The sequence below is a fragment of the Lathamus discolor genome, chromosome 20, assembly GCF_037157495.1.
Source record: "Lathamus discolor isolate bLatDis1 chromosome 20, bLatDis1.hap1, whole genome shotgun sequence".
NCBI classification, from domain to species: domain Eukaryota; kingdom Metazoa; phylum Chordata; class Aves; order Psittaciformes; family Psittacidae; genus Lathamus; species Lathamus discolor.
Genome location: NC_088903.1, coordinates 4,101,010 through 4,115,241, shown reverse-complemented (window position 1 = coordinate 4,115,241; position 14,232 = coordinate 4,101,010). Strand labels below are relative to the sequence as shown.

At 47.1% G+C, this 14,232-nt stretch overlaps 2 protein-coding genes across 2 annotated transcripts; one reads left to right on the top strand and one right to left on the bottom strand.

The window, feature by feature from the left end:
- Positions 1 to 292: 292 nt before the first annotated feature.
- LOC136024290 (olfactory receptor 6B1-like) lies at positions 293 to 1,237 on the bottom strand. The gene has a single exon (XM_065699507.1). It carries the CDS (start codon positions 1,235 to 1,237, stop codon positions 293 to 295), a length of 945 nt encoding a protein of 314 aa, XP_065555579.1.
- Positions 1,238 to 8,924: 7,687 nt separating this feature from the next.
- On the top strand, positions 8,925 to 11,459 carry LOC136024289 (olfactory receptor 6F1-like). The gene is given in 3 exon segments (XM_065699506.1): positions 8,925 to 8,994; positions 9,524 to 9,600; positions 10,515 to 11,459. Coding segments are annotated over 3 exon segments (1,092 nt in total).
- The last annotated feature ends 2,773 nt before the right edge of the window (positions 11,460 to 14,232 follow it).

Genomic DNA, 14,232 nt, shown 5'->3' with positions numbered 1-14,232 from the left:
ATGAGGATTGATTCAGTCCTAAGTACAGGCTTCCTGCAGAATACGAAATCCTGTGGAGTGCCTGAGACCTCTCCTTTTGAATAGACAGATACAATACAGGAACTGCAGAAGAGAATCTTCCTTTCAGCATCACATTCATAAATCAAGCAGAATAGCCAAGGCTCTTAAAACATGAGGCATGTTAGGCACATGCATCTCACCTTAGCTGTCAGCTCTTGCACACAGCATAATACAGTTCTGAATACAACCTAAATCTGAAAACCTTTCCTTCTAACACGCTTACACTCTGTCTCTAAGGAACTACCTTAATGGAGGACAGTCTGAAGATCTTCTTCAAAGCCTCCTTAACCTCCTGGTTCCTCAGACAGTAAATGAAGGGATTGAGCACGGGAGTCACAATACTGTACGCAATTGACACCAGCTTGTTTAAGTCAAAAGGGTGGATTCTCTTGGGTCGGGCATACATGAATAGAGTGGCTGAAAAGAAGATAACGACTACAGTAAGGTGAGAAACACAGGTAGAGAAGGCTTTCTTCCTGCCCTGGGTAGTGGGGATATTCAGGATGGTGCTGATGATGCGTATGTAGGAGACAATCATGATGGAGAGGGGAATCAGCAAGATAAGCAAGGCCAGGATGAAATCTACTATTTCCGCTGTTGTCATGTCAGCACATGACATGTTCAGCAAGGGGCTGATGTCACAGAAGAAGTGGTTGATGATGTTGGAGCCACAAAATGACAGCTGAGAGATGAAAAATACTTTCAGCATGGAGGCCAAGAAACCAATGAGCCAGGAGCATGCGGCTAGCTGGATGCAGAGCCGGTGGTTCATGATGACTGGATACATCAGAGGATTACAGATGGCCATATAACGATCATAAGCCATGACAGCAAGGAGGACACACTCAGTGCAGATAAAGGAGCTGAAGAAGTAAAGCTGGGTCATGCAGCCTCCAAAAGATATATTCTTGCTTTCAACAATGAAATTCGCTAGCAGTTTGGGGACAGTGACTGAGGTGAACCAAACCTCCAGGAAGGAGAGGTTGCAGAGAAAGAAATACATGGGCTTGTGAAGCTGGGGGTTCATCTTTACCAAGATAATGATGAGTAAATTTTCCAAGATGGTCAGCATGTAGGCCACCAGGAATACCACAAAGAGCAACATCTGCAGTTCCATCATAAGTGGAAATCCCAGGAGGATGAATTCCTGGAATTCCGTGCTGTTTTTCTGCTTCATGGCAAAGGGCACAGCATCAAGCTTCCGAGAAAAGGTAAAGAAAATAAAAGAGAAAATATATGGAATATTTTTAAAATGAAAGAAATAATGAGAAGAGCTGCAGTGAACAAAGGAATAATGGCAAGTGGAAAAGAAGAAAGGAAGAATGATGATAATAAAGGAAAAACATGAGAGGGATAAAAGGAAGAATGTTATTCCATTCAGATCATATACCATACGGAAGATGCAACAACTTCAACATCATATTTTGATATCTGATTCATAATTAGTAGCCTGAAACCTATGGGTACTGGATGCCCACGTAAGAGCGGGTTGCCCAGTTCTATTTAATTTGCAGGGGATCCTGAATATCCAGGATGTGTCTGCATGACTTAGGCAATTCGGCTTAGTTCTGCACAACCAAGTCATTCCTGTGCTGCCTGTGGAGTACAGCTTTGTCCCCATTACGTTTTCCTGGCATAGAAAGTCTCAAGACATTCACTGAATGAAACAAGTATTTCCAGAGAGCAGTAGATGTTATTCTCAATTAAGCTCTCAGGAAAGGTGAATTACATTTTTAGAGGGATGTATTTCTCTGTGTTCCCATTTCCTTCCCGTTTCTTTTCCGTTTCTCCATCTATTCACCTTTTTAAACAATTGGATGAGCTGTGAATTACATTTTTAGAGGGATGTATTTCTCTGTGTTCCCATTTCTTTCCCGTTTCTTTTCCGTTTCTCCATCTATTCACCTTTTTAAACAATTGGATGAGCTGATGTTCACAGATAATTCTCAACTTCTACAGGTCAAAAGAAAAAAAACCCTCTCAAACTGGAAAATGCACATTTCTCCCCTTTAGCCCTTTCCATCCAATCTAATCTAACCTGAGAAATGCTTTTTCATCTTGTTTTAAAGTTCCTCTAGTGCAATATTTAATTTCATGTTAAAAGGCAAGAAACGAACTACGTCTTCCTCCCTTCCCAGAATTAGCTGAGAAAAGCATACTATAAACTAGGTTTTCAGTGGTGGAAGGACATCATCTTCATAAAACAATTCATTGACATTGAAAAATATGTCCAGCTATTGCTCATTTAAAGCCTTTTATGGCTCCAGAAGCAGTAAGATAAACCATGACTGAAGATTTATAATGTGAAAACACATATAACTCTGTAACCATATTACTGTTAACTTTAACTATAACGAGGAATTACACAGGTCAAATTGGAGCAATATTTTGCCTTTTTTTCTTAGTGCAAAATACATTGTTAACCATTGTGTCACTTTAGCACATGTATTCAGTGCTTCCTGTCCTGGCCAGCATTAGTTCTACCTATAAACCTGGCGAGATCTGAGTGTTTCGAATAGTCCATCTTACACATCTGTCCAATCTCTGAAGAAGCAATCAAAGCAAGTGACTGATTCTGCTAAGTCAAACACAATGCTTATGTTTTCCTGTGACTTGAACTAAATACCTGAGCTATCTTACCATCAGAGGACTATTCCGGGAAGCTGGAATTCATCTGCTGAAGTTTCAAGAGCTGTCAGTTTAGTCTAATACAAAATATACTCTGCTTGTCTCCTTTCTTGGGAATATAAATATACGGGCATTTCCAGGTATTACTGTTTTCATTGAGAGAAAAAGGTCTAAAATAGGTCAGATGGATCATTCCATAGCCACGTCTGTTTCTCTCTTCTTTCTGTAAGTGCATGTCAACAAGCAGCTCCAGAGCCTGTATGTGTTGCTCAGTGTAGCTCTCATGCCTGCTGTAGGTATTGAAATGCCGGTGGATTCATTCCTCCTTGGAAGAAGGTGATTGCCCGTCAAAAAATCCTCCTCTTACCTTTGCATCACTTCAGCAGTGCTCGTGGTTCCATTCACAGAAACTCTCTTCTGAGAGGTACAGAGGCACCCATTTACCAGCCTGATGTGCCCCCTTGAGAGGTGTGCTGCCTACCAGGGGCTCACATCACGGATGTCACAGGGAGACTACCAAGCCTTGTACGGCCCACCTTTTATTACCTGCTGCTGTTATTTCATGTAGGCACCACACAGGGTAAGTGTTAGGGTGATGAGGTGGAGCAGATAAGGAAGTCACTGACAAGTATGAATCAGAATGGAGCAGTGTGTTATGACCTAAAGACTAGTTTATAGCAAAAATCAGTAGCTTAAGGTGGAAGGTATGGATTCTAAATAGAGATACTAGGTTGTGGGTCATGCTTGATATGACCAGGGTGTGGGATATTCAGGCTTCTGAGAAAATATATATGGATCAGGCTAGACAATGAGTCAAAGTCAAAAGGAATGTACCAGAGTAGGCAGCATTCATAAAGATTGGGGTAGTAGGTAAAATATGAAGCTGGACCAGGTTAGCTGTGATGCAAAACTGAATTAAAGCTAAGGAAGGAGTCAAAAGTCAATGTTGTAGCCACACTATTCTCCACTGCCAGTGAATTTCCCAGACATAGAATCATAGAATAGTTTGGGTTGGAAAGGACCTCAAGATCATCCAGTTCCAAGCCCCCCGCCATGGGCAGGGACACCTCACACTAAACCATCCCACACAAGGCTTCATCCAACCTGGCCTTGAACACTGCCAGGGATGGAGCACTCACAACCTCCCTGGGCAACCCATTCCAGTGCCTCACCACCCTAACAGGGAAGAATTTCCTCCTTAGATCCAATCTAAACTTCCCCTGTTTAAGTTTTAACCCGTTACCCCTTGTCCTGTCACTACAGTCCCTAATGAAGAGTCCCTCCCCAGCATCCCTATAGGCCCCCTTCAGGTACTGGAAGGCTGCTCTGAGGTCTCCACGCAGCCTTCTCTTCTCCAGGCTGAACAGCCCCAACTTCCTCAGCCTGTCTTCATACGGGAGGTGCTCCAGCCCCTGATCATCCTCGTGGCCTCCTCTGGACTTGTTCCAGCAGTTCCGTGTCCTTTTTATGTTGAGGACACCAGAACTGCACACAATGCTCCAGGTGAGGTCTCACAAGAGCAGAGTAGAGGGGCAGGATCACCTCCTTCGCCCTTCTGGTCACGCTCCTTTTGACGCAGCTCAGGATACGGTTGGCTTTCCGGGCTGTGAGCACACACTGCAGCTGGCTCATGTTCATTTTCTCATTGACCAGCACCCCCAGGTCCTTCTCTGCATCCTCCAAGCCACCTTCAGAAATAACTCAGCAGTGCTTGTGACACAGTAATTCAAGCCCCTGTCTCCTCCAGTCCCCCTTCCCCAGCTCTGCCTTCTGCAGTAGCAGCTTCAGCATTTGGCGCTTTTGTCTCTGGAGATGGTGCCTGCAGCACATATTCAGGCTACTGCTTCCATCTACTGCCCAACACCATTCATTGCAAGCTGCTTCTTGCCTATGAACCAGCAGGAACAGCAGAGAGCAGCAGCCTGAGCTCATCTTATCCCAGCCCTGCCTCACCGGATACCCAGAAAAGAGAACTTCAGCAGCTAAGAGTCACTGTGGATGTAGTCGAGCAAAGAAGATGCTGCACTGCTGTCAGGCATCTGCAAACTACTGGTGACAGAATGTCACTGAGGGGCAGGCTTGGCATGAATGTAGCTTACCAGGGGTCTGGTGAAGAGGGAAAGACTAGTTCAGACAGCTGGCTACCTGCTCACATAGTTCACGATCATAGTTCATAGTTCATGATCAGGACCAATAGTACCTTAGCAAGTAATGCTTACCAGAGTAGTGGGTGGCACAAAAGTGCTTGATTGGGCAATGGGTTAGATACTGATGTTTTAGATGTTTTATAGAGTGTTGTAATGTGGAATGTGCAGGCTGAAACTGTTTTGGAGCAAGCTAAGGAAAGGCTGTGATTTCCTCCATTAATTCAGACAACAGCTGGAGCAAGGGACACCAAAGCTGGGTAACACGTCACAAAGCTAAGAACTGTATTTGACGTAACAGACTGACTGAGGGACTGTGTTGTCACAAGGAGCTGGAGACAGCAGTGAGATAACATCAGACAGGAGGGTGGATAATATGCTTAAGACAATGGATAGCATTGATAAAGGATAGAATGGATAATCCAGGACATAACAATAATATGTACAAAATGTGCTGTGACAAGCAGTGCAATGAATAGGACACTTGAGCAAAAGTTTTAGGGCTTGAATAATGAGCTGAGTTACTGGGGATAGAGGTGTGAGTCAGACCAGCATGACTAAGTCCAAGACTCTGGACTCTGCTTGGAACACAGTTAAGGTTTACCAGTAAATGTCATGTAAGGCCACTAACTGCTTTCTCTTTTGGCATCTTTAATGGGGCCTAGACTGAAAAAGGCCAGGTTCTGCTATGCCATGTGTTGGGTACAGTTTGGCAGTGCGGTGCTTTGGGATGGAGTCTGTAGCTCAGAATGGCACGGTACCATTCCCCTCTCACTCTGAGGCACCTAACATTTACTTGTAGATTCTGGTGTCAAAAAGGGAATCAACACATTGATAGAAAAGGAGCAATTTTTAATATACCTCCTTATGTAGTGGTAATGGTGGAGAAGAGGAGGTTTAGTCTGAGGGTTTCCAGGGCACTTATTGCTCTTTTGCACTATGAGATACAGGAGGACATCCTGCACAGCTCATTCTGATGGGATATCGTTTGGTTTACACTGAAGCATGGGATTTTGAACTATTGAGCCTCATTCAGTAGGAATGCACAACGTACACGATCCAGGAATACTACCTATGATCTCTGTCTCTAGCAGAGAAGCAATCTGTGCTGCTTTTGGTCCTTGCTCCTGGGAGATATTAAATAATGTTCTGCTTTTCCTGGTCAGGGTTAAGAAAGTGAACCTGCTCTTTGCAAGTGCACGTTGGCCCAGTGAACCCAATGCAATGTCCTGACAGCCCCAGGATGGTTCAGACAGTTCTGGAAAACCCGAACTTTCTCCAACTCTGATTTTGCAAGGGTGTCACATCAGGCAGACCTGTGTTCCCATTCCTATCTACATTTGTATTGATAGAATCCTGCCTTCAGACAATGGAATATTTGCCTTCAGTAAAAAACTAAGAGCAATTGACTGGAGCTAACAAGGACTTCTGGGATTAAACTCACTCCTGAGACTAAAAACTTTCCTAGTTAGGGATTGCTCTCCCCAGTTGTCTCCAGTTGCCACCCCTGGGAGGGACACAGCTAGACACAGAGGCCTAGTTAAAACTTGGTGGAACTCTAATGCCTTGGGGTGAATTCGCTGAGCATCTTGGAAAGAAACTTTATTGTCTTGGGAAGAGAGAGCAAGAAACAAGGGACATGAGCAAAGGCAGAGGGGAAGAACTGGAGAAACTGAAAGAAAGAGGCAAATTCAAGATATTTTAACATCAAGATACTTTTAATATCATTTAATAATGCCTACTGGTTATCAGTATTTCGTGGGATAGGTCTTCCTGAGACTCAGTCACTTTATGAACACCAACATATTACAGTTAGTTTCTGATCTGTCCCAGTTTAGTATCTAAATAACCTGTTAGCACAAGAATGTCTTGTTTCAGAGCAGACAGGCTGATTCATACTACCTGTGTTCCAGGAGCAGAAGACCATTTTGGACCCATGATCTCGCTATACATTCTCATAATCAAAAAAGACCAGTTTTCCTTTCACTCGGTGCAGCATGTATCAGAAATGAGAACTTTAGGTGCACTCATATGTGTGTGAGAAAGCATAAACACAACCCAAGAGTGCAGCACCGGCAGGGATCTATCCGGCTGGGGAGCAGCTCTGTGGAAAGGGACCAGGGGGTCCTGGTGAACAGCAAGTGCAATATGAGTGACAAGTGTGCTGCTGCAGCAAAGGAAGCCAAACAGCATGCTGGATTACCTCAACAAGTGCATCATCATCAGAGATAAAGATGTCATTACCCCACTCTTCTTGGCTCTTGAAAGGCCACCCATGGAATACCGTGTTCAGGTTTGATCCCTGCTATACAAAACAGATATGGACAGGCTGGAAAGGGGCCAGAGAAGAGCCACAGAGGTGGTCAAAAGACTGGGCAGTGTGTGAGGAAATGAGGAAATGAGAGGATGTGATATCCTCACGGACAAGAGCCTCGGGGTGTGGGGCTGAGGACTTCAGGGCTGGAAACAACTGAGCCACTCCCTGCAGAGAAAGACACAAACAACCCCACCGGAATGCCACAGCCTTGCATCATGTGCCTGCACAGGATCCCTGTGGCTCTTGGTCTGCATCTTCTGCCTGTTCTAATGTTTTTCTGCCCTGGAAATCTTTGGGCTCATGTTCCCAGCACTCCATGAGGGAATGGCATACTAAAAAGGAGAAAATTAAAAGGTAGCACTGCAGGAAATCAAAACACAGTCTGCACCATTAGCTGGGACATCTTGCTTTGTAAATTAGCATGTCAGAAGATTACTACCTCCACAAAGAGTGTCTGTGGACCTGGGCAAGTGCAGGATCAGTAAAAGAGCCAGTAGAACTCCTTGCTCCCTTCCTCATTCACTTCTCTTGTCTCCTTCCACATAGATGACTAGGTGAGGGAAGATCTTTCTCCACTTCAGGATGAGGTCTTATCTCAATGGTCATCTCAAATGGTACCCACTCTGCCCACTGTTGGGCTTCAAGCTCCTTCTTATGGGACATTGAATGTGGAAGAGTGTTTGGCTTGGAGAGACCCACAGCCCAGAGAAGCTGTGGCTGCCCCATCCCTGGCAGTGCTCAAGGCCAGGCTGGATGGGACTTGGAGCAACCTGCTCTAGTGGAAGGTGTCCCTGCCCATGGCAGGGGGTTGGAACTGAATGAGCTTTAAGGTCCCTTCAACCCAAATCATTCTATGATTCCATGATCCTTGTGCTCTTGACCTTGTGCTCCTTGGAGGTCAAGCGGCCCTCCTGGGACCCTCTTAGCACCAGGCCAATTTCCAATGCATCCTGCCAAGTAGCTAGGTCCCTGAAGACTTGAAGACATGGTCTTCTAAACCGCAGGGCAGTAGTCATCCTGTTCTCTTGGTCAGTCCTTTGAGGATCTTTAAGCTCCACATGGTCAAAGCAGGCAAGGCTGAACTGAAGCTACACGTTCTGAAATGAGATAGGTGAACACCTTACCTTACTCTCTCTGTACTCATAGTTAGAATCATAAAATCATAGAACAGTTCAGGTTGAAAAGGACGTTAATATCATCCAGTTCCAACCCCCCTGCCATGGGCAGGGACACCTCACACTAAACCGTGTCACCCAAGGCTCTGTCCAACCTGGCCTTGAGCACTGCCAGGGATGGGGCAGCCACAGCTTCTCTGGGCACCCTGTGCCAGCGCCTCAGCACCCTCACAGGGAAGAATTTCATCCTTAGATCTAACCTGACCTTCCCCTGTTTCAGTTTGAACCCATCACCCTTTGTATATCGCTATGGTCCCTAATGAAGGTCCCTCTCCAGCATCCTTGTAGCCCCCTTCAGACACTGGAAGCTGCTCTGAGGTCTCCACGCAGCTTCTCTTCTCCAAGCTGAACAGCCCCAATGTTCTCAGCCTGGCTCCATACGGGAGCTGCTCCAGCCCCTGCTCATCCTCATGGCCTCCTCTGGACTTGCTCCAACAGCTCCATGTCCTTTTCAAGGAGAGGACCCCAGAACTGTACACAGTCCTGCAAGTGGGGTCTCACGAGAGCAGAGTAGTCGCTTTTAGTTATCTCCCACTCTAAAGGTCTCAAGACCACGTTACAATTCAGCACCAGATACTTTGCAATTCCAGTGTCTGGGACATGGCTATTTCAGACATCTGCATGTCAGTAGAGCAAGCACTGAGTTCCTGGCCAGGTTCACATACCACAGGTACAGTAAGGAGGCTAACATCCAGCCTGGCAGCCACTTCAGAGAATTGCTTTGCTGCTCTTTAATTGACCTGTGTGAAGAGAGAGCATTATCCATCTGCAACAAGCAGATAAGATCCCATACTCCCTGGGGCACACGGAGGGAAGACAATAGAAAGTTTCCTTGGTGTGGTCAGACTGAACTTCAGTATGTTAATGAGGTGGGTGTGGGGATGGTTTTATGCTAATGATGCTGTGACTGATGTATGCCCTCACTATATGGAGCTAAACTGCAGCGGCTTCACCCTGCATGTGTGCGTCTGTGCGCACAAGCCCCCCCGCTTTGTGCATGTACAGTGGTGGCTTTGTGTGCAGGGGGGAAGAAAATCAGGAGCCCAAGCTCTCAATACCTATTAGGGTGGACGGTGAGGAAACAATGTCAGGCAGCTGCGTACAGCTTGAAGTGAGTCCGTGAGGTGAGAGCTTCTCCTGACATCACGGCATCCAGAGCTCCTCCAATAAATCAACCTCTTTCTAACGCTCTCCCTCAGCCAAAGGGGACTATGGCTTCATTTAGAGGATGGTGCATGAAGAGATGTCGTTTGGATCATTTCCGTTAGCTGAGCTGGTGAGTGAAGCCTGCCCAAGACATATGACATATGTATGCTATATGCATAGACTTCCAATCCCTTGCATGCTTAAGGTGAGCCACATTAAAAGGGATTTCTCTGCTCTTTGGCCACATGAGGTTTCTGGTATGTAAATTCCTCAGGACACAGATGAAGCCTGCTGGTTCAGCTGGCTTCTCAGCAGAGCTGCCCTGGGAGGGAATCACCTCAGAGAATTTTGCCTTCAACCACTGGGAAACTAGATGACCTCTATAGTCCCTTCATACTCAAACCATTCTCTGATTCTCTGATTCTCTGAAGTTGAGATGTCCAGTTTACTCATCCAAGCTGCTTGCTAGACTCCTGCACTAGTCCTTAAAGACAATCTGGAACTTCTAGAGGGCTTTGAGCCATGTATATGAGGCGAGATGAGCCACGTCTCTGTCCCAAGAGCCTCTTCTCTGTCCAAAGATAAGCCATGGGTAAGCTGAGGAGGTGAGATAAGCGTACGTCGATCATACATCTTTGCACTTGGTCAGCAGAAGTCCTTCCTCTGTCTGAGACAGCAAAACTACAGAGAGGTGAGCCTTACCCCTAGTAGCAATGCTGAGAAGCAGATGCCAGTGAGGGTAATGGAGGTGTATGCAAAAGCTTCCTATGGTGAGGCTTGGAAGAAAGCAAACACCCAGGACTACAATTGCTTGAGTAATGACTGTTCATTTGGTGCTATAAGCCTGAGTTTAAGGGTCAGATCTAATTGTCCAAACGTGTTTCTGCAGGGAAGGATTTCCTGGCAATTTTCAGTTAGGATAGCTGCTGTTTACCCATGGTCTTCACAAACTCCTTTTGGGGGCTGGATTTGTTTCACTACTAGTAGCACCCGAAGGACCAGCAGGGCCATGCAAACTCACATAGAAACATCCTGTCTTTGCAGATGGACCTCAACACTTGGGGGTACACAGCAAACGGGACAACTGTGGAAGAATTTATCCTTCTTGGCTTCCCAGGCACGTGGCATTCCCGGGTCTCCTTTGTGATCGTGTTTGCACTGATGTACTCCCTGACAGTAATAGGCAACACGTCCATCATAGCCCTCGTGTGGATGAACAGGAACCTCCATACCCCAATGTACTTTTTCCTCTGTAATCTCTCCTTTCTGGAGATCTGGTACACTACGGGTGTTGTTCCCAAAGCCATTGGAGTCATGCTGGGGACTAGCCAGACCATCTCCTTCAGCGTCTGCATCCTCCAGTTGTTCTTTCTTCTCTCCCTAGGCTCCACTGAGTGTTTTCTCTTGTCTGTCATGGCCTATGACCGTTACTTAGCCATATGCTACCCTTTGAGATACAGCTCCCTCATGAACAGTGTCATCTCTGTTCGGCTGGCACTCAGCTCCTGGCTGGGAGGCTTCCTGACCATCTCACTTCTGGCCTTTCTGACATCCAGGCAGACATTCTGTGGGCCAGACGTCATCAACCATTTCTTATGTGATATAGATGCCTGCCTTGCCCTCTCCTGTAGTGACAGGTGGCCCGTGGAGTTGGCGACTTTCCTTGTCTCCATAATTGTTGTGGTGGCCTCCTGTGTGGTCATCCTGGTCTCCTACATATACATTATCTATTTCATCCTAAGGATCCAGTCAGCCCGTGGCAGGAAAAAGGCCTTTTCCACTTGCTCTGCCCATCTCAGTGTCATCACGATCTGGTATGGCTCTATCATCTTCCTGTACGTCAAGCCATCAGCCCAGAGCAACATGGATGTGAAAAAAATCGTGAATACCCTTAACACAATTGTAACTCCGTTGTTGAACCCCTTCATTTACACATTCAGAAACAAAGAAGTGAAGCAAGCTCTGGGGCGGGCTTTCCAGAAGAAGTGAAGCAGGTTTTCAGAAGACCTCCGTGTGAGCTAACGGTGTGCTTGGCCATTACAGGTAGTCAGAAGCCACAGTTCCCCAGTGAGCTCATCTCACTCACCTTACAGCCTTCTTAGTCGGCGCTGAGCCTTGACTCTATGATTCTCCTTGATTCTATAATCCTAATGCTCCTCTCACAGTGCTCTAGGGACCAGCACTTGGAGAAGGTCACAAACCCCATCAAGAAACAGTTCTCTGCCAGAACATTGGAGGAGGGGCCCTCCTCCTACAGGCTTGTATTACAGTTCACTCAGTGCTCCATTTTGTCAAAGCTTCATCTGAACCCCTAAAGAAGTCTCAGCAGCTGGCTCATTGCTTTAGGAAGTAGAAATGTATTTCCCCATTTAGTCTGATGTTTTCTGGCTGCAGCTATGCACTATTCTTTTCTCTGTCTGAAGAACGGGGGTAAGTTGAAGGAGCCGAGATAAGATTCATCATATATCTTTCCACTTGGTCAGCAGAATCCCTTCCCCTGCCTGTGAGATGGCAAAACCACAGAGGTGAGCCTTACCCCTAGTAGCTGTGCTGAGAAACTTGGTTCTGGTTCAAGATAAAATCTACACTTTCTGGTATAACCTATGGCTATTATTCCTGGCATAGGACTGGCAACAAAACTCACACTGCTCTTCTTTCCTCTCCTCAGCCCCTGCATGTACTTTATTAGTTTTTATTAAAACATTCAAATTGCTGTGCTTCATGTTAGATGTGTCAGGACATTTCCACATCTAAAACCCCACGTATGATTTTAATAGTCCATTGTTCCACTCATTTTGGGCTCTGTTGTGGAAACACTTTAATGTGATTGGCAAAGTCCTCAAATTGCAGAGCTGTGGGAGGCTGGCTGGGTAATGAGTCTGTCTTTGCACTCATTGAGAGGGCATTAGCACTTCCAAAGGGCACTTGCTTTCCACCTTCCTGTGATTTTCATTTCAGAACAGAAGAATCATGTTCTCTAAGCTCTCCTTTCTGCACACTGACAGGGAAGGGAGTCCATGCAACCACTTCCTAAGGTGGAGGCCCCAACATGGCACATAAACGTATATGAACAGCGTGGGATTGATTTCACCTGTAGAGCCCTCCAAATGAAATGATTGAGTCTGGACTGAGCATCTACTTCTCCCTTCCAGAAGCAGTGGTGCTTCTGGAGGCGAGCCAACAACCTTTGTTCACCTGAGCTTGGGCACTTGGCTTATAGACCTGGAGCCAGGCTCAGGTACTAGTGCCCAAGGACAGTCTGATGCTCACCTTTGGACAGCCCACTGAGGCTGGAGAACAAGGGTGTGCCTGGGTCTGTCCTCAGCCATCCCTGCTTGTTATTCTTTATGTTAGGGGCAGAATTGTGTCCATGGCATTGAAGCCCTCTGCATCCCTGGAGAGCAACCAAAAGCAGGATCTGAAATGTCCAAGGAACACTACACACAGTAGCTTGCACGACGTTGCAGGCTACCATCCATTCCCCATCAATTCTGTCTAGAGCCCTCTGAGATAAATAGGGGCATGCAAAGACTCCAACAGGGTTGGCAGAGCAGCCCCATGTCACCTGGGAGAGGCAGACCCTCCTGAAAGAGCAGCAGCACAACAACAAAGTACCCTAGGCTTTCTCAGGTGAAGTAGATGAGCAACAGACTCCATTTCATAGGGTGGGATCCAGATGCAAAGCCAGCACACTCCATCTGAGCTTCCACGTGCAGTGCTGAGTGAGATTGCCTGAGAATAGGTCCCCAGAACCCTTCCTGACTGAGAAATCCCAAGGCCTTTCATGTCTGTGCTCAGAAGAAGCCTTCATTGGGAAACAGGCATGGCCCAAACCTGGAAATGAAAAGGCAGCAGTGTTGGAAACCAAAGCACAGCCCGTATCATTAGCTGCAATGGTTTGCATCAAGATGAGCTTGTCAGATAATTGTTACCTCTGCAAAGGTGCCTCTGGTCCTGCGGCAGTGATGGGCAGATATAAAAGGCAGCCCAGGTCCCTGCTCTCTCATCCACTTCTCTTGCCTCCTTCTCCTTGAGAACCAGGTGAGTCTGAAGCCCCTTGTCCTCCTCTTAAAAGCGCGGTCTATCCTCGGGGAACCTCTCAGCTGATATTAGCCTTATCCTGTGCTGGGGCTTGCAGCATTGTGCGTAGATGAGAGAAGTGGGGAGAATGTCTGCCTAGAGAAAGGCTGGGAAGCGGCTGAAGGGCCTTTTGGTTTACAAATTCCAAGAGACCCTCCCTGTCCCAGGCTGCTCTATATCGACAATGGAGTCCGTGTGGCACCTGGCACAGCTTCCAGCTGCTCACTCCTTAGCGGCCTTGGCTCTTTGTGACAGGAAAGCCAGGCTGCTCCTCACCCATCCTTGTGCTCATCATCTGCTTGCCCCTGCCCTGTGTCCAGGTGAAGCTCCAGCACCCAGACATGTCCTGCTGCAACCCGTGCGTGCCCTGCCAGCCCTGCGGCCCGACCCCGCTGGCCAACAGCTGCAATGAGCGCTGTGTCAGGCAGTGCCAGAGCTCCACTGTTGTCATCGAGCCTCCTGCTGTGGTGGTGACCCTGCCCGGCCCCATCCTCAGCTCCTTCCCTCAGAACACCGTTGTGGGCTCCTCCACCTCCGCTGCCATTGGTAGCATCCTCAGCTGTGGTGGAGTGCCCATCAACTCCGGGTGCTGTGACCTCTCTGGCATTTCCCGACGCTATGGTGGCAGGAGGTACCTCCTCTGATAAACGTGCTGGGAGAGCCCCCGGAAGACACATGGAGG